This window comes from Pituophis catenifer, unplaced genomic scaffold, assembly GCF_029215685.1.
Source record: "Pituophis catenifer annectens isolate HBS135680 unplaced genomic scaffold, rPitCat1.0.hap2 SCAF_2, whole genome shotgun sequence".
NCBI classification, from domain to species: domain Eukaryota; kingdom Metazoa; phylum Chordata; class Lepidosauria; order Squamata; family Colubridae; genus Pituophis; species Pituophis catenifer.
Window position 1 is genome coordinate 78,813,380 of NW_027256882.1, and position 20,578 is coordinate 78,833,957.

The following is a 20,578-nucleotide window of genomic DNA, read 5'->3' on the forward strand; positions in this document are numbered from 1 at the left end:
ATGTAAATATCTATATGTCTGGGATGTGTTGGCTTGGCCCTCTTGTTGCTATGAGTAGGGTTCACTAAGAGCTCCCTCCCACAATCTCCTTCCAATCAGGTTCCATGCTTGGATATAGTCAGTATACTGTTATGTATCTATAACCTGGAATAAACAAGAGGGATTTTTTTTCTTTAGCATTTGGAGGTTGTAGAGTTCTGGGTAGTGAAGAACAGATGTAGGGTCTTACAAAGATTGTAGCAAGTAGCCATAGGTTTTAGGACCACCTGTATCTGAGAACTTTCTATCACTACAGCTGGATGGGATAGTGTTAAGTGGTACAAAGCTTGGGAGTTTTCTAGACCCTTAGTTCCTTGTTGAAAAGCAGGTGGCAGCTGTTGGCTAGGATGGTCTTTGCATCAACTGCACCCATTTATTAGATTGGGAGGCCCTATTCACAAACATTAATACTTTGGTCACCAACCAGTTAGATTAATGCAACACTCTCTACATATAGCAGGGTTGCCTTTGAAGACCACTCTGTAACTACAGCTGGTCCAGAATGCAGCACCATGAAAATGCTGATATGACTCTGCAACACCCCACTTTTGTGAGCTGCTCTGGTTCCAGTGGGCTTCTGGGTAGAATTCAAGTGCTGATTTACAGTTCTCACAGCACCAGGCTATTTGTGGGCATTAAACAATGTCCTCTAATGGCATCTAGGAGGCATGCTTCTCTCTTATATTATATTATGTATTTTTAATCTTTGTTGAATTGCTCTGATGCCATTTTTAATTTGGCATGCAACACTTAGCAGAGTTTCATGCTAAATGGGCAGTCATACTAACTGAATGAATTAATGAATGAAAATACATAAAGTCCTCCTATACTCCAGAAAAGTGCCTATGCAATAATTTTGGCCACCAGCCCCTCTTCTCCAGAGAAATAATCTCTGCCACTGAATTATTGAGGAACAGCTTAGTGGCTTCTCTTTCTCTACTTTAAAGAATGGAGAAAGTTAAAAAGCTTTCAAAATGAGACTGCTGATTTCAGTATGAGTTGACTTGGTAGGCAAGAAAGCTGGAGGAGTCTCCAACCTTCACTCCCAGTGTAGGTAGCCACGCTCTGATCTTGCTATAGGTAAGTGTTAACTGCTTTGTGTAGTGGTTTAATAGTTACCTTTGTTATCACTTATCTTCCAAAGGCATCTCATCTGGCACATTAACTCTGATGTGATTAAAGTTCTCACACCTTGTGTTATTTTTCTGGCAATTGAAAAGTCAAAAAATGTAAAAGTTGAAATGATTCCAGTAATGCTATATTCTGTCGATATATGCTAGAATGCATGATAAAGGGATTTATTTCTACCAATCCTCTGATGAGATAAACAGAATCCAATTTACTTTTTTAAAGCAGAAATAAATTATACCATACTTTTTCTCTTGAAACATTCAAATGCACATCGTCAGATTTAGCAAAGTAGAATTATAAAGTTATAAATTATAATAATTATAAATTATAAACTAAACAGAAAACCCATGACAGCATGAAAAGCAAATGTTCCAAACTGACCATAGTGTGTGTTTGTGTGTGTGTGTGTTTGTGTACATACACATACGTATTTCTTACAAACGAATGGTTTCTCCCTCTAACATGGGAGCCGATTCCATATAATAGACATCTACCAGAAAATTATAAACAATATCTTCCTGTCCAACCAGAAGGGTAGAATAAAAAGTTAAGGATTCCCACTTACTTTTATAATTTGCATACAGAAATAAGAACATTGACCTTACCTAGCAGTACAAAGAAAAAGAAAGAAATAACCTAATTCAAATTCTCATTGGAATATATGCACTTTTACAAAAATAACTGGCTTTCTAAAGCTTTGACTATCTCCACCCACTACCTTAGACTAGATTTGACAACTCAAATCTAGTCTAAAATACATTTTACTTTCATCATCATATATTATTCCAGGAACAATACAATCAATCAATATTTTGGATTTGGTTTGAAGAAATAGAAAGCAAGTCAACTGATACTTGCCTTTCAGTATTAAACTAGTATACTAAATATTACATGATATATTTGAAAATGAAACAGAAATGGTGGTAAGAGAAAGACAAATGTTCTCAAAATTGTTTACAGAATTTTAAAGTTTTTCAGAATTTAATAATATAGCACAGAAACCTCTCATTAATAATATATACAAATCAAAATTTCATACAATTATGCAATTTACAAAAGAGAGAGAGCACAATTTGACTCTTAATCTGAGCAGCCTAAAATGAATGTATTTAAAAAAAAAATCTCTCATTTCAATCTCTGAAAGTTTAAAAACACCAAGAATGTTTCCCCCATTGTTAGGGAGTCAAGTATTTTATATGAGTAAACATCTTTGTTTCATAAAACCAGTGACACTATAGCTAAAACAAGAGGATGATACACAGATAAAATGAACTCTTTCAGATGCAAAAGGAATAGAAATTTATGTTTATTGTTTGCTCTTACCATTTCCTTGTGATTTGGATAAAAGGTTTGCTCAATCAGAGGAAATTTCTCTGCTCCCAAGGATCTATAGATGGACACCAATTGGGCAAACTACAAAAAAACAAAACATTAAATTCCAAAGACAGTTAATATAAAAATTATCTCAGCACTCCTCTGCAATCCTCTAATCATTATCTATCAAACCCTCAAGATCTAAATTCCAAAATGCCTTAGCGCTTGCCAGTTTATTATCTACAGAGAAATGAAGTAAAAAGGTACACAAACAGCCTTACATTAATAAACCTATTTATAAATATTGTCTGGATTTTCCCCTATGGCAATACTTGAATACAGCTCATCTACAATGTATTGCTAAACAGGCATATTTAGAAACAAATAGAGGATTTCAGTGCCTCTCTGCTTGGTACTAAACAGTTTATATAAATTGCTTTTTCATAGAGCTATCACTAAGGTTTAGTGCCAACTCTCACGCCACATTTATAATGAGATCATTTATTCCATATTTCATTCTCTTTATTCAATCTTGTAATTGCAATAGACTTCTCAGTTACTACTAATAACTGAATGACATATCTATTGTCACAGTATTTCCTCCCAAGTTTTCAAAGCTATAGCAAATGTATAGCACAGAGGTTGCAATAAGTTCTAATTAAACATTTATGGTCAAATGAGACAAAGCATCATTTAAGCATTAAATGCTTTTAAAAGGTAAATTGCAAGCATGGGGTATGGGAAGAGCAACAGACCATCTCAGGATAAAAGAGGCTAAAAGAACAATATGAGCTTTTTTTTTTTCTATCTAAAACAGCGGTTCTCAACCTGGGGGTCGCGACCCCTTTGGGGGTCGAACGGCCATTTCACAGGGGTCGCCAAAGCCCTCTCTCGCCCCCCCATGCCTTCACTCACCCTCACTCTCTGCTCTGTTGGATCGCCGGCCGTTCGTTTACCCCACCCACTCCCAATCTATTGCTGCCTCCGATGGCTAGAGGAAAAAAAACTGTTTAAATTTTTGCCGCGGGGCTTCAAAGGGCCGCCCTAGAGCCAGTGGTGCAGCCGAACCGTTTGTTAAATTGCTGGCTTGCCCCGCCCCTCCGCACCACTATTTATTGCCAATAAATAGTGGTGGGCGAGGGGTGGGGGAGCCAGCAATTTAACAAATGGTTCGGTGTTTTTTTGTAATTTTATTGGACCCCGGAGCTTCAGCATAGGCTAATTAGCCCTTGCTTAGATCGGCTCCCGACCCCCAGCTGATTTGCTCTCAGCTGTTTTGCTCAGGGCTCTTCTGCTTGCTTGGAAAGAGTGCAGATTTTTTTCCCCCTAGCTATACTGAAAAACGAAAGAGAAAGTAAAGCAGGCTGTTGGCTTTGCACGTTGGAAAATTAGACAGGCAGATTTCTTTTCTTTTTCCTCACCAAAAAAGGTAGGTGCAAACAACGGGAAATTTAGGGAAAAAGAGGAGATTTTAAAACACAAAAGAAAAAAAGTTCTATTTAACTAGGGAATTGTAATAATTGAGATACTATTAATTGTATATTGTGTTGAAAGCAAAAAAGGTTAAGTTGTGGTTTGGAGGAATATATGGGGGAAATTATTTGGTTTATTATTATTGGTAAATATAATTAATTGATTTGTAAGAAATTGGATTGCATGGAAATAATTGGAATATTCATGTTCATATTGATTAATATACAGAAAAGGTAGTTATATAACTAATTGATTTATATTAAAATGTTGAATTTATATTAAACAACTAATATTACATAATTAACCAATGTGAGGATGGATATAAAAATAGATGACAATGGGAAGGGGTATAATATAGAATAGAAGGGAAAAATTGAATTTGATTAAGATTAGAGATGAGGATGAAGGGTAATATTGGTTTTTTACAAAAATAGATGAAGAATAAATATGGCAAAAAGGAAATATAGAAATTGTAAATTTAATTGAAATGACTAAACATTGTTTAAATTTATGAACCGGCCAAATACTCTGTTCAAAGAAAATATATTGTATGTTTGTATGTGTGTTTCTAATTATTGTTATTTATTCATATTTGTTCTCTTTTATTCTTTAAAGATTAACAATTCATTCTTTATCTTAATATCTTTGTATTTGTTTGGGGTTGGCTTTCTTCCCTTTCATCTTTTTTATTGTACAGCAATCTTTCTCCTTAAACCTACCACTTCTTTCTTTTCTTTCCTTCTTACTTTCTCTTCCTCACCCTCTTCTTCTCCTCCCTACTTCCTCTTCCTTTCTCCTTCTCCTCCTCTCTTCCTCCCTCTCTTACCCTCACTCCTACTCTAATTTCCCTTCCCTTCCTTCATCCCTCTCTATTGCTGTATCCTTTTATGCATATGGACTACTCAGAGGGCTGAAAAAATTATTTCTGACTGATCCTCGCACTTTTGACCAGTCCTTGAATTTACGACTGTCCTCACATTTTACGTTTTTGCCCTATCTTGTCACCATGGTGAAGAGAAGCAGTTGTGAAATGAGTGACATGGTTGTTAAGAATGCTGCACGGGCATAAATGTGAGGATGGTCATAAGTGTGAGGACCAGTCAAAAGTGCAAGGACCTGTCAGAAATGACTTTTTTCAGCCCTCTGGGTAGTCCTTTTGTGCATATGGACTACTCAGGGGGCTGAAAAAGTTATTTTTGACTGGTCCTCGCACTTTTGACCAGTCCTCGAATTTACGACTGTCCTCACATTTTACGTTTTTGCCCTATCTTGTCACCATGGTGAAGAGAAGCAGTTGTGAAATGAGTGACATGGTTGTTAAGAATGCTGCACGGGCATAAATGTGAGGATGGTCATAAGTGTGAGGACCAGTCAAAAGTGCGAGGACCTGTCAGAAATGACTTTTTTCAGCCCTCTCAGTAGTCCCTATACACATAGCCATGGCCAGCCGGTCACATGACCAGCTAGCCACACCCACCCAATCACATAACCTCCAAGCCATGCCCACAAAATAAGCCACGCCCACAGAACCGGTAGTAAAAAAATTTAGAACCCACCCCTGGTTGGGGGTCACCACAACATGAGGAACTGTATTAAAGGGTCGCGGCATTAGGAAGGTTGAGAACCACTGATCTAAAAGCACATCTGAAAGAGCAATTTTCCTACTCATGATTGGGCATTTGATTTTCCTGGTCTTTGTCTCAGCCTATTACCTAGTTTGTCAGATTAGTAAAGAGCTGGGGAGATTTAACTCTTTGCAGCATCTGGTATTTGCATTTGGAAAGAACTAATTATTTCCAGTATCTTTGTTCCATTGTGAACCATCAGATTATTGAAGCAAATTTGTGAATTATTTTTGCAATGTTAATGAAAATAAGTTAATTTCTTTATTGACAATCTCATGTACTCTTTTCTCCAAAAAGAAGGGAGAAAGAGAGAGTGAAACAATTTTTATTTATCTTGCTTCCTTTTCTACTTTTCTTCTTTAACTTTGTAAACAATTGTTTAATATAAATTAGATATAAATGCAGATAACAGCCTCATGGGATGAACAAGAGAAAACTCCAGGTATAATTGCCAGACTGCCTGACTGTATTAACATTTTGATACGTTTTAATAATCTCTCTCTTGTCATTGAAAAGTAAATAAACATAAGCCATAGAAGCCACAATGACAGATTAGCACTCATTGCCACATTCTGTTCATATAAATAAAGACAAGGTTTTGTCCCAAAGGAAGAGATAAAACTAAGGGCATCTCAATAACATATTTTTTCATGATGCAGTGTCTAACCCTTGTTTCTACCGGCCTTCTGGTACTTGGATAAAGGTTTCTGAAATATTTGGGGCAGAACAGAAGAAGGTTTGGATAAGAGTCTATTCTGAGTCAAGCTGAGAACATAGGAATTTGTCCCCAGTTTGGCTCTTGCCTCAAGTAATACTTCCAGGCTGACAGAGCAATTGGAAAAAATTATTTAATGGTCCCAAAGTCTGGTATCTATAATGAACTTACTTAATAGGCTTTTTGGGCAAATGCTATGAGACAATTACCCAGAAGTGAAAAAAAAATGGGGATAGAACAAACATTTAAATATAACTGCCATTCAGGCTTAACAAGTACTGTATCTCTTGTTACTTTTACATTTTTAAAATCATAATTTTAATCTGTCGTGTTAAAGTATTTTAGAACTGTAGGGTTTTTTTTTTTTTTTACTCTAAAAATCTGGAAAACCGGTTTTTTATGCAAAGGGTTGGGTAAAAGATAAAAGTATTTTGATTTTAAAAGATAAAATGTACAAAGCTATTGCAAATGCCTGCAGCCTTTTTAACAATAGCAGGAATAACACATTAAACTTCTTAAGGTAGAGAACTGGCTGGTTTCGTCTTGAATGCCAGCAGGAAAAAAATTATAACCTCACATTAACTTTCTACATGCAGAAGTGATTTTATTTGTATTGCAACATACCAACAGAGACTACAAGGAAAAGCAATGGAGAGATGAGTCACAGTTAGTGAACATAAAGTTTTTCATACAGATTCTCATATTTGTGTTTATAATATTATCATCCAGAATGATTAAAAAATTGAAACGTGGGAGGTGCATTCTAGCTAGGCAGTAGTACCATTTTTAAGGTATTATTGTTCAGCTCCCTTACCCATTGTTTATTATTTCATCTTGTTCTCTGAACAGGCACTTTCTATTAATAATAGCTACTTCACTAACTTTGTACAAGACTGATTACAGTTCTTTTATCTGCAAAATTTTGAGAACCTTAGTAAAAAGAAGCTGCAAGAAAATGAGGCAAAGATTATGAATATTAAATGTTAAGATATTTAGCATTAAATATACATAGTAATTAAAAAGCATCAAGGAATGTATTTATATTATGTAAGGCTTTGAGATGCAATCCAAATGTAAGTGTTTTAATGAACTTTTGCATGTGCACAGGGGCAAACACTGGGCTAAAAGGTACTCATTTTCCTTTCCTCCTCCCCAATTTGACATTTAAATGTGTTATTCTTCAATTATACAATGAAATATATGATTATTGAATTAGTATTTGTTACTTACCACCCAGGGCTTGTCACAGAAGTTGTAGATTGACTCTAGAGAGTTAACACTTGGGATGCTTGCATAATGCATTCCAATAATTAAGTTACGAAAATCTTCATTTTCGGCCATGCTGAATGAGTGTTGCCGGACAAGAACAAAGTCGGGTTTGAATGACCTAAAGAGAATTGAGTTTAACAGCAAGCAAACAAATATATTAGAAACCTACTAGAACTGTGGAAGCTACTGAATTAGAACAGGCTGATTAAGATTACATGTAGAGGAAAAAGCGTTATACTGAAAACTGCTTGTTTGTGTGTATGCATCTTCAAGTCACTGTTGCCTCCTGAGGACAGCCTTAGATGAGTCCTTATATTTTTCTAGACAAGAGTTTAGAAATGGTTTGCCTTCATCTAGCTTCATAATTCAAAGTGGGACAGATCTATGTATGAGAGATATATCCAATATTGTACAAATATCAGATATGGTTGCTAAGGGTAGTACTGTAGTTATCATAATAGTGTGATATGGAAGCAGTGGTGAAATCCAGCCGGATCTATCCAGCTCTCACAATCCAATAGGGCTGGCGGCGGGAGGTTCCTCCCACCTGCCTGGACGTCATCACATCCTGTTTTTGACCCTCTGCGCATGCGCAGAAGGCTCTGTGCATGCGTGGACGAGGCGTCCACGCTCACATTTGCGATCCAGTAGCGAAGGCAAGTGCATTTTTACCCCTGTATGGAAGCCATTGTATAGGTACAACTCTGGTCTGGAAGGGAATAGAAATGTTAATAGCAAAAAGTATTCTTAACATGTTTAAGATGTTGTAAAGATATAACTCTTTTTCCAGGAATAAATTAAAAATGGATTGGCAAGTTTGGAAATCTTTGAGGGAGCTCTCCCTCTAAGATTTTAGTTAAGAGTCACAGATTGAAAAAAAAGTGACAATGCTGGAACCAAGGACAGAGTTGTCATCGTGACCAGAATTATATTCCAAAAGGGAAGTAGAGATTTGTGGTTCTAGAATAATGCCCAAATAGAGAGAACTCTTAGAATTTCTCTTATGTTAATACTGTCCTTCTATATGTTTGCATTTTGCTGAGGTCATAATTTTTCATCAGAACAATGAAAAATTCCTCTCAAAGAAATGAAAAAAGACTAGGAGAAAGTAAACAATTATTTAACTTCATTTGTAGTTATTGGTTGTGTTGGTGATGATGGAGATTGGTAAAGAAAGGAATTTCACTAACTAGCAGTCATGAAAAAATCTTGGATATTGGAAACTGGTTGAAAAAAAGAAATTCAGGCAATTTTTTTGGAAGGCTACCATTTTATAGGTGGTTAGAGCGTGAGGCTCCTGTTATCCAAGTCAGAATGTTTTGATATACTAGTCTATACAGACACTTATCTATCCTTCTGATGGAACAAGACCAAAACCAGCAACTGATGAATTTTATCCAAAGCTAAGGATAAAATGAAAATGAAGATGCCATGATAAAGAGTGATGTTAAAGTCATAATTTAATCTGTTTGTTGTAAAGCTTATTCTCTTCCCTAATTTTCTCTCCTAGGACCAAAAAAATATTAACACTGAATTTGTTGCCATCTGTGAGATCTGGAAAAAAATTAATACTAGGTACTAATTTAGAACTGCTTTATGTTTCAATCCTTCTGCTTTATCACTCCTTGTTTCACATATAACATCTACTTCTGTTCAAATAGGCCTTCAATGACCTATTAGTGCTCACCAAAGAGAAAACCAATAACTCTTTAACTGTTTCATTCATAGTCTCTCTAGAGTAATTATAAACATTCTAAGATTTTGCAAGTTTGTTACCAGGAATATTGAAATATGCTTTTTCTATTCTTTAAATTATATTTACACATCTTAAACTGAGGAAGAGAAATTTAGCAACAAAATAGCATAGTTTTCTTGAAAAAGATATGGGCAACCTGATTGCTAGATTGGTTTTGTGCCATCAAGCTGCGCCAGTTCTTGATGATCATATACTGTCCAGTAGATTAATCTGTTAGCCTAAACCTCACATGAATTAGAACAAAGTGAAATGCTATTTGGATATTTTATCTTAGATATTGAATGGTTTTGGCTGTTTGCTACTTATGGATTTATCAAGAAGACGAATAAACACCTGAATTACATCATCCATTGAACTTGGCTGTAAAACGTGGATGAACCGTGAACAGATTCTATTTCCAATAAAAGAGATTATTCATGATTATATTTTGTATTTATTTATGTTAACCTTAATTCTGAAAGTCAAAAAAGTAAAATAACTTACTTGACAACTTTAGTGCCATTTCGAAAAGCTTGCACATTTACAGAATAATTCTCATCAGCATGAGCTATCAAACTGACCTCTGAAAATTGTGCCTGAAAGATTAAAAAAAGACATAAACCAACTACTTTTAAGCTGCTAGTCCACATGTAACTTCTCTGGACATATGAAATTTGAACAAACTATTAGTATCTAGCAAAGTGTGCTTGAAAATATTTTGAGTGTTTTCTTACAGAAGAAGTTACATATTTAGAGAACAGATTAATGTTGGAACTGTTTTTTCATATGAAAAGTAGAAGCAATGGAAATATCTTCAATAAGTAATAAAGATTTCTGGGATGTTGCCAAGTATGAAAAAATTTTTTTTACACATGTTTATATTATGAAAAAAGTTGTCATAAAATGTATTGTAAAATTACTATCATCATTAACTTTTAAAAAAATTAAATTTCTTGGTAGATCTGCCCATACATTCATGATCAAGTTGTGGATGAGAGCAGATTTGCTACAGGAGAACTGCCATTCAAAAGGAGCAATTAGAGCCTGAAGTCCCCCAAAGCAGTTGGCCCCATCCTTCCACCAGCTGTCTATAATGATCCCCTTTGACGTCACTTGTCGCATGCTGGCAAAGGTACACCCTGAAGCTATCCTTTCCCTTGCCCATTTTTCACCCTGCAACTTCCTTGTTTCAACCCTTTTGTTCCAGGAAGAACAATTCTGCAGCCAAACTCCAACTCTCACTCAGACATGAATGAATGAATGAATGAATGAATGTCATTCATTCATTCATTCATTCATTCATTCATTCATTCATTCATTCTGGATGCTGCATAAGTCTAATGAACTTTATGCTTCCAGTCCATATTTCCCTAATTTCCGCAGGGCCAAACAATCTTTAGCCAACATTTATAGCTCTGTTCTCTAAAACTACCTTCCAAAGTTCATCCGCACTCCTCATAATTTCTGTCCCTTTTAAAAGAGGCACTCTTAAAGAAACATTTTTTACATTCATCTATCTTCAGTAGAGCATTTCCACCTATTCCTGGTAGAAGATTCCATGCATGATTCGACTCACTCCACAACAGCTAATTCTAGTCTTGAGTCTGTTTACATAGAGCAAATACCAATAATGGAAACTATCTTCTTGCTGCCTCTTTCATCAGCCTAGAAACAACTTCCATAGACATGCCTGGCCACAGCAGTTACAGATGTCAGGAACACCAAGGCTTTTTTCTGGCAGTGTTTACTGATGGATTCATATACAGTAGTTCCAGTTGTTCTTTTTGTTGATCCTACATTTAGAGGTTTCCACATTCACTATTTCCCCAGCAATCTGCTAGTCTTGTGAGCATTCAGCCAGCATGGCAGTCCCTGATCTTCAGCTTCAGCTCTTCTCTCCATGCATCTTCTATTCTTCCTATCTTCTATTTCTCCTTCACACCTCTTAAATCATCTGTTCCATTCACTTTCTCTTGCAAATCCAACATTAATTAAATCAGCAAAAACTAAAAGCAATATACCATGTCGTTACAATTATCTTCATTTTTTTTGCAAGCAAATGTGATTATTATATTATATCCCTAAGTAAATGTAATGTAGTTTTTACTCATTAGGCATATTCTTTTAATTAGAATATTTAATTAGAATTAATCTGTGCAACAAAAATAATCAAATAAAAAAGGTAATTATAGGCACAATAAAAAAAATATTATGTTGCTCTTTCATTATTAGGGAGGGGTTGACTACAATTTTATCTCCTGCGTTAAAAGCTGTTAGATGTTGGGACAGAAATATGATTTTGATCCTTTTTACATGAAAAACAAATTGTGGAAGTAAAGAAAGAGCAAAATTTTAAAAATAATTAAAACATTTATCTTTCTTTCTCTTCTCCTACAAGTAAATCTATCTGAACAAACTATATCAAAACAAGGAAGGAACACACTTCCTTTTGGTCTCATAGGAAGAGTGATTAGAAATGATAAAAACTCACTGGCCAACTAATCATGTTCATTTCTAAGATCCATTCTATCACTTACTCCCCATCAGTTTTGTCCATAAGTAGGCTACAATGAAATCATGTTTGACAATAACATTTTTCTTGCAAAGTTAAAAAAAAAATCCCATCAAGTTATGAATATCCTCTGAATCATCTACAGTACAAATGACAGTAAGGCATATGAATTTATTAAGTTTCACTGTCTTAATACCAATACCTTTAATAGAAGAATGTAACTTTGCATTTAGAAGTGAACAGTAAGCAGGCTTAAAGCTGTTGTTTAAAACAATTATGTTAAAAAAAATCCTTGCCAAGTGTTTTTAAAAACATTTTATTACTGCTTCAGTAACTTCAAAAAATTCATATTTTATTCACTGTATTATATAATTTCATTATTTACACTAGGTCAAAAATAGTTTTATATGATGCCAACTTATTCCATTCTTAATGCTCTGAAATAATATTTAACGCTAAGAAAAATTATGTGAGTAATATGACAGTAATCTTTTTTGACTACCTGCTCGACTTTGATGTCATATTCTCCATGGACCTTTTTCCCACGAAAACATTTGGTCCTGAAATAGAAGAATTCTCATTAAAATAAGTTGTAAGTAAATGAGCAAAATCACATTGATATTTTAAAAACTGTCTTTTAGCAATTTATTTAATACACGTAGTTCTTGACTTACTACCATATTGGAACCCAGAATTTTCATCATTAATTCATGATGGTCATAAAGCAAAGCGCCCATGGGACTGCTCAGATTTTATAACTTTTTTTGTGGCAGGGATTAAGTGAATCATTCATTATCAGCACTTTTTGCCAAAAATAGGCCAGTAACCAGGAAAAAACATTGTTATGTGACTGTAGAATGCTGCAAACAACCACAAAAATGAGCCAGTTGCCAAGCATTGAAAATATTATTGGAACTGAGGAATCAAGTTGTAACTAGCTTTTGGAACTTTGAATAGTCAGTAAGCAACCAACAAGTGATGACTTCCTTTACATATTTAATTGAATCATCCAATTTATTGAATGAGTTTAACCTACCGGTATTTCTATCCATCTGTCTATTGTGAAAATTTGACTGTTAGTATTATTACAAATCTATTATACTTTGAATTATGGACTTATAATGAAACAATCGAGCCCAAAGGCTAGTATATTTGAGTTCTCAAATTTCCTTTTCCAGAAGCCCTTTGCACTGTGATTCTGTCTGCTGCCGTGGCATAGCATATTGCTTCCTACTCTTATTTGTACAGAAATATCTATGATATAAATATGAGGCAACCCTTACAAAAACATTCTTTCGCTTGGAGAGACAGGAAGAAATGGAGAAAGTCAAAACTGCCCTGCCTTGAGACTTTCCTGTGTTTAAGAGGGGTGGAAGGAGAAACTCTATTCTTATAGCCTATATTAATAAAGTAGATGTTCTACTGTTTCCTGGCCCAGCCTACCTCAAAGGGCTGACACCATCTTTTAGAGGAAATCTAATTTGATGCCCTTTGATGATTCAAAATTTAAATGCAAAAAAGTAACATAATTTCAAAAGTGCAACCTTATATCTATGTAGCAATAGCAATAGCACTTAGACTTATATACCACTTCACAGTGCTTTACAGCCCTCTCTAAGCGGTTTACAGAGTCAGCATATTGCCCCCAACAATATGGATCCTCATTTTACTGACCTTGGAAGGATAAAAGGCTGAATCAACCTTGAGCCTGGTGAGATTCAAACTGCTGAACTGCTGGTAGCTAGCCGACAGCAGAAATAGCCTGCAGCACTGCACTCTAACCACTGCACTACCATGGCTCTCATATGTAACACATATACATTTGATTAATGATCATGCTTCCCCTCTTTCATTGGGAAACAGATCAATTCCATCAGAGATAACAAAATCAAACTTTATTTTAAAAAGGAGGACCAATGTAAGCATATTATTTAACTTTACTTTTTTTAAAAAAAGATATAGTTATTACCACACTGGGAAAGAAAGAAAAAACAAACTAATGCACTTTTATTTAGTCTCATTTCATAGACATCATCCATTGTTCTGTTCTAGTATTTTTTAAAGAATAAATTGTATGGCAGATTGAAGTATCTGACTTTCTGGCTATATGATGAAAAGCATCTTTCCCTTTTCATAGGGATATGAACAGGGGTGGACTTCAAAAATTTTAGCAAGGGGGGGAGGTGTGGCCATGGTGGGCATGGCCTAGTTGGCCTCCTGCACCATGGTGTGTGGGGGGTGTTTTTGCACTCCCCGGGCTCCTGAGGCTTTTGTTGAACCTCCGGGAGGGCAAAAATGGCCTCTCCAGGCTCTGGAGGTATCCTCTTCGAGCCTCTGCACATGCCCTGCACTTACCTGCATCTAAAACGGGCCACATGGGGACTCCTGGGAGGGGTGGGGTGGAATGGGCGGAGCCAACCAGGAATTGGATTTAGGGGTTCTCTGAACTGCACAGAATCTTAGCTAGAGGTTCTCCTGAACCTCTGCAAACTCCCAGGAGCCCACCCCTGGATATGAATTCCATTTTTGGCCAGCGTATAATGCGTGCAGCATTATAAAAATCTGAGTAATATGCATAGTTACAAAGCACTATATTCAATTAGGATTAAAAAATATTCTTAGAGTAATATTATTTCTAATTGATTGAATTAATCAACTAATCTCTGGCATCTTGTTTCACATATTCATTTTTAACTTAAATATTAATACAGAAAACCAAATTATTTCATTTGGGTTTTAACTAACAAAATGGAATCCCAACGCTAATTATACCCAGATTAATTAAACGCTAAAATGGAAAAATATATTTTTCATCTTTTAGGATCAAAAATCATTCTTGGTATTGTGTTAACACATTCCCCTCAATTTCTAGTTTAGAAATTTAGACAACTAAAATGTTACTAACTTTTGGCGGAAGATATTTAAGATTTATTTAGGAATATTTAATTACAAATCTCAAATATGGCTTAAGGATCTCATTTACTGAGATTACAAAATTAAGTGCCATATTCATTGTACAGTTCTTAATTATTCCCAGCATTCTGTCTTGGGTAATTTGTAGCTATATTAAAATATATTCATTTAATATATTGAACATGAAAATGAAGAAGATGGAATATTAAACATATAAAATAGGAAAATGTTATTTACCATTACTATGCAAGATAAATCAATAATGGTAAAAGCATATTATCTTCCAATAACAGTAACTACTAATTAATTTTAAATGTTTTAACAGAATGAAGGACTTCTGATAGAATAAATACTGATTTATAGGTAGCCTAACCTTATTTCATAAATAAGATAGAAATGCCCTTTTCCCAGTAAGTCATAACATCACTATATTCAATAAGAGAGCAAAGATTATATATCACATCATATCATATCACATCACATCACATCATCCTTCTATTTATCTATCCTATCATCTTCCTAACTACTTATTCAGAGTTAAATACCAAATAGCAATGTTTCTTTTCAATGAAGTGTTCAGAAGTATATACCCAAATAATATCATATATAATTAAATATAACAATATAATAAAATATTATAATATATATAAAATGAATATAATAAAAAACAAGTATGTAACCAAACTAATGTCAAGTGCAAGAAGTCAGAAACCAGGATACAGTTCAAAAGTACAGTAAATTTATTTAATGCTGCCTGTATGCAAGAATCTGAACTACTAATAGTTAAGGCAAATTGGTGCCAGATAAGTCAATGGATTTCAATTGGGTGGGGGGTAGGCTGTTGTGCCTGTTATTGGAGCACAGACTCCAAACTGATGATGCATTTGACCCTGCCATTAGGTTCAGCCTGGTTATAACTTACAGAACAGTTTATAATATGCATAGTTAAATACTTCCAAATCCTGTTTTGGCGGAAGATATTTAAGATTTATTTAGGAATATTTAATTACAAATCTCAAATATGTTTAAGGGTCACATTAATTTTAATGAAGGGATTCCTTGGAGCAATGGGAATTTGAAAATAGCTAGGCTGTTTTAATGAATAACAGAAAGAACTGTGTTCAAAGTCTCAAGCATTTCTTTTGAACAATTTTCAAAGCATGCAAAGCAATAATCTACTGAAAACATGAAATATATCAGAACATTTCTATGACATGGCTAGATTTCTGATGTTTAGCTTGTATTTCAGAAACAGATATACTATAGATAGACACAGATACACTATATATGTGTGCAAATATCTATTTTAATAACTATTTTAAAACTCATTGACATTTGTCATTCTTCTGTACAAACTAAGTAAAACTTGTAAAGAAGAAACTGCACAAAATTTACTTGTAGTGCTTTCTTCAAGCTTGCAGCTACAGGAAAGAAAACCATAAATGGAATTATGACAGTTTTTCAACAAGAATATATTTTACTAGAGTGCATTTATTTCCTACAAATAACTGGACTCCCTTATTATTACTATTGAAATAAATAAGATAAAGAAATAAAGGGAGACTAGTATAGATCTATTTCAAGCTTTTTAGCTTTCATCAGCTAGCCATACCCTTACTCTGGTATATATTTCTGCCAAAGAACTTATTGCAATAGTAATAATGATTTATAATAATAATAATATGATTTCTTGTGTGACAATCTAAAGACAATGTTATGACATAATAAAGTGTAATAATGATCTTATAAGGAACACCTGTCACCTGCTTTGATTTTTGGTAATTTGCCAGTACTATAATATTTTATTAATGAATTACAACAAAAGACTTGTTAAACTTAATATTGAAAGTAAGCCTCTTGTGTAAGAAACCATATTTAAAAGTGATTATAATAACTAATCATTTCACATTGGATCACTAAATAACTAAAGTATTATGGAGCCCAAGCTACTGTTGCTATTCCAATCTTTTCTGAATTGCTCCCTTCAGAGAAAGTATAAACCCTACAAGGAAATATATTTTTAAATATTTTCTGTTCACTAAGTATTACTAATCAAATTATCAGTGATAATTCTTCTTTTCTTAGAATATCACACTATTCTTCTGTACCTATTATATAGGTTCCAAGATACCACAATTTCTTGTTGTTTTCTGCTTTTTTTCAAGCAGATTCAAAGTTGAATTTGTTGCGAAATTTTAAGGATCAGACTCAATAATTGATTCTTGAATAAAGTATTCAAACATAACACTGTTTATTTACAGTAGGCATTCTATATTCACTGAGTAATCATAGATAGAAGCAAGGAGGAGGTGCATACAGCTCCTTTTATATTCACAAGGCGGAGTAAAGTATGGGAGTGGTTACATATGAATATATTAAGGGAGGAAGAATAAATTAACCCCTAATACCCCTGAGTATATACAGTTTCCATATTGGAGAATAAGGCATTTACTTGTGACAGAATTTGTTATTATTGTATCTTTTCAATGAATCTGAAAAGTTCTAAAAGAAAGTATATAAAAGTGGTGATGGTTTAAATAAGATAGAAACATTATCCCTACTCTATTAGAATTTTTTTAAAAATAGAATTCATACTTTGTTAAGAATTAAGATATATGTTTCTGTAGTGTACTGGTTAGTAAATATTATAAAGCTTTTCTTCTTGCTTGGGATATGTAAATTCAGAAGAAAGCTATTTTTTGTTGTTGTTAGAGTTGTTCTTATGGCATTTGTAGAGCACAACCTGAAATGCTGAGATTGTTTTTGCTGCCCTCTTGTGTAAAAAGAAATGGACACCAAGCCATTTTTGCTATTACGTATAATAAATGATTAGTAGTTGTGCTCTGAGAATTCAGACATGAGATTTTATTACCTATTTCTGGATATACTAGCTAGGATATACTGAATTTTTTTACATTCAAAATCTGTGCTTTATTATTGAGACAATTATCCTTGTTCTCTCTTTTTTTTAAATGCCCCAGCAATAAAATAAATTTCCATGATCATATTATTAAAACATAAAATTAATTCATAACTTGCAGAGAGTAAATTCACATCAATTAGTATTCATCTACTCTGGAAAAGAACAAAAACAGATACTGTTGTTCAGTATTGCATTCCTTGAGTTTTTCCAGAACACTGGAGTTGGGAAACCCTGAATGATAAGTATGATTATAAATGTAATGATGACAATAACTGGAAAGGGTAGTTTTTTGCCTACCTTCCAGGAACCAGATTAGATGAGTATATTTTATTTTTTTAAAAGCACTTTGCTCATTTATTATAAATATTGCACCCTGCTTTCTTTTGTAAACAGATTCAAATTAGCTTACAGATGGCAAAATATAATTAAACAATAAATATAAAACAACAAAAAAGGAGATTTAAATCAGAACGATTTAAAATATTTGTAAATTAGATGCCACAACTTCTGGTAACTGCATGGATGAACGCTTGGATTTTTTATTTATTTATTTATTTATATGCCTCCCTTCTCCAGAGACTCAGGGCGGCTTACAATGCATTAAGCAATAGCCTTTATACTTTTGTATATTTATACAAAGTCATCTTATTGCCCCCACAATCCAGGTCCTCATTTTACCTACCTTAGAAAGGATGGAAGGCTGAGTCAACCTTGACTCAGCCTTGAGATTTGAACTTGCAGTAATTGCAGGCAGCTGATGTTAATAACAGTGCTTTAGTCTGCTGCGCCACCAGTAGACTAATATTGACTAGTCTTTTGCTGTAAACCCCAGTAATTGCTTCTTTTCACCCAATTCACCCAATTTATCCAACTTATTCATTATACATCTTCTAAGATTTTATTGAGATCTAATATTATATTATTAAGACCATTTTTTTAAAAAAGGTTTTGAAAGATAATTTTGGTGATAAAATGTATTTTGGTGTTTAAAATGCTGCAAATATTCCAGTATATGTGGATAGAATACTGCCAATTAAATTAGGTCCAGTTAGTACACTGACAATAGGTTATTATGTTATTGTCTTGCACAAAATGATTTAGTAATTTTAAATAATACATTGTAGAAGAGTTAAAACATATAAATCTAAGTATAAATTTATAGATCTATAAAGAGGAGGCATTTTTATCATTCCTGCCTCTATTTGTTCACATGCCTATATATAGGTGCAATAGGCCAAACTTTATTTGGAAAGTAAACCATTTCCTGCTTAGTAAGCAATACACAGAAATGGTTAATTGCAAGATAGCAGTACTCATTCAGAATTTGTTTAAAGAATCTATCATCCTAATGTAACATTTAGAACAGTGGTGGGTTGCCCCCGGTTCGCACCGGTTCTATAGAACCGGTAGTAAAACCAGCGAGAGGCTCCGCTCACCAACCCCGATGTCATCAGAACACTTCTGAGCATGCACAGAAGCTTCTGCCCATGCGCACACGCAGCCCCGTTGCGAACCAGTAGTAAAGGTAAGTAAACCCACCCCTGATTTAGAAGCAATGCTTGTTATTTAATACGCAAAATTACCAAATAATGTTTTAATGCAGGAAGCCAAGTAACTACAACAGATTACAATCAGATATTTCCACTTCAACATTAAACATTACATTAAACATTTCAAAATCAATCTGCTTTGCGTACATTGTATATTTTCTTCTTCTAATTATCATAAATTGCATCTCAGAAAAACCAATGCATAGATTAAACCTATGAAAGCAAGATTGATTAGTACCAATCCTATTTTAAATAGGAAAATCAATTATAAATCAGAGTGTCAGGGTTCCAACCGATGCCCTAATAAAAGCAGGAGCCTCAAGCCAGTTTTCAAGAAAAATCCAGTTGTTTATTATAATCCATGTCGGCACAGACCTAGTGAAGCCAGCTCTGAACCCACTCAGTTTGTGCCTTATCTCTGACCCTACTTCCCCCTCCCCCCAAGGTGTGTCATCAGTCATATTCTCCAATGAAGCAATTTTGCGGGTCGTAGAAGTCATTCCCTTCGTCTGTTACTGGTTTCTGTGGAGATGGCCTTGACTTTGGCGGCTAGGATGTGCATTGTTTTGACTGAGGTGCAAATTCATCGATGCAGCTGTGAGGCTCGATTCCCTATCTCTCTGCCTACGGCAACTCAGGAGTAGTTTGGGAAGCTTTGTGAGTTGACACAGAGAATGATTGAAATTTTTTTTAGTAGAACATGACACAAGGCCTTAAATGGGAGTTAAATACAATTTAGCTCCTTCTACCCACATACTTTTAAAGTGTAGATTTTTTCAGTTTAATGTTTTAAAAAATAATTTTACTTTGAAATAAATGTTTAGAATTGTATTTTGCAAGCTGAAAATCGATTAGAGAATGAAAAACAATATAAAGAAATCAAATGGCTAGTTATGCTAATTACTACTGTAAATGTGTTACATTTTGACTCAGAAAATTCCCAGAAGTAGCTTCCCAGAGCATACAATAATTATTTCTCTGAAGCAGATTTGGAAGGTGCGGGGGGGATTTAGGTTAAAATTAGATTTAATCTTCTACCCTAGTATGTAGGAGTTCAGGATCAGTTCTTGAATTCTGAACATCGTAACATTAATTTTGTAACACCTATCCTTCAGATAGCATGTGAAAGAGTACAATTTATAAAAGTATGCTTCAAAATAATTGATAATTAAAGCAGGATTGGAATGAAAGCTAAAATGAATAATAAATTGAGAACTGATCATTTTGGGATTCCAAGGGGAACAGGGAATCCTTATAAGAATATTAAGAATGAGATTAAAAATTGGGGAAAGTCACATATATCTAACAGTAATTAACAAAAAAAACAAACCTTTTGACATCCTTGGCTGAAAAAAATGTTTTTTTATGGCAGGCAGCAA

At 34.3% G+C, this 20,578-nt stretch overlaps 1 protein-coding gene across 1 annotated transcript in view; it reads right to left on the bottom strand.

Annotated features, from left to right (window-relative positions):
• SYN2 (synapsin II) overlaps nucleotides 1-20,578 on the bottom strand; it is a 112,218-nt gene that overhangs the window by 50,295 nt on the left and 41,345 nt on the right. The window contains exons 2-5 of the mRNA XM_070933666.1: nucleotides 12,316-12,373; nucleotides 9,806-9,897; nucleotides 7,528-7,684; nucleotides 2,494-2,583 (exon numbers count right to left, since the gene is read on the bottom strand). Of these exons, the coding sequence (XP_070789767.1) occupies nucleotides 2,494-2,583; nucleotides 7,528-7,684; nucleotides 9,806-9,897; nucleotides 12,316-12,373 (397 nt within the window). The remainder of the gene's footprint in view (nucleotides 1-2,493; nucleotides 2,584-7,527; nucleotides 7,685-9,805; nucleotides 9,898-12,315; nucleotides 12,374-20,578) is intronic.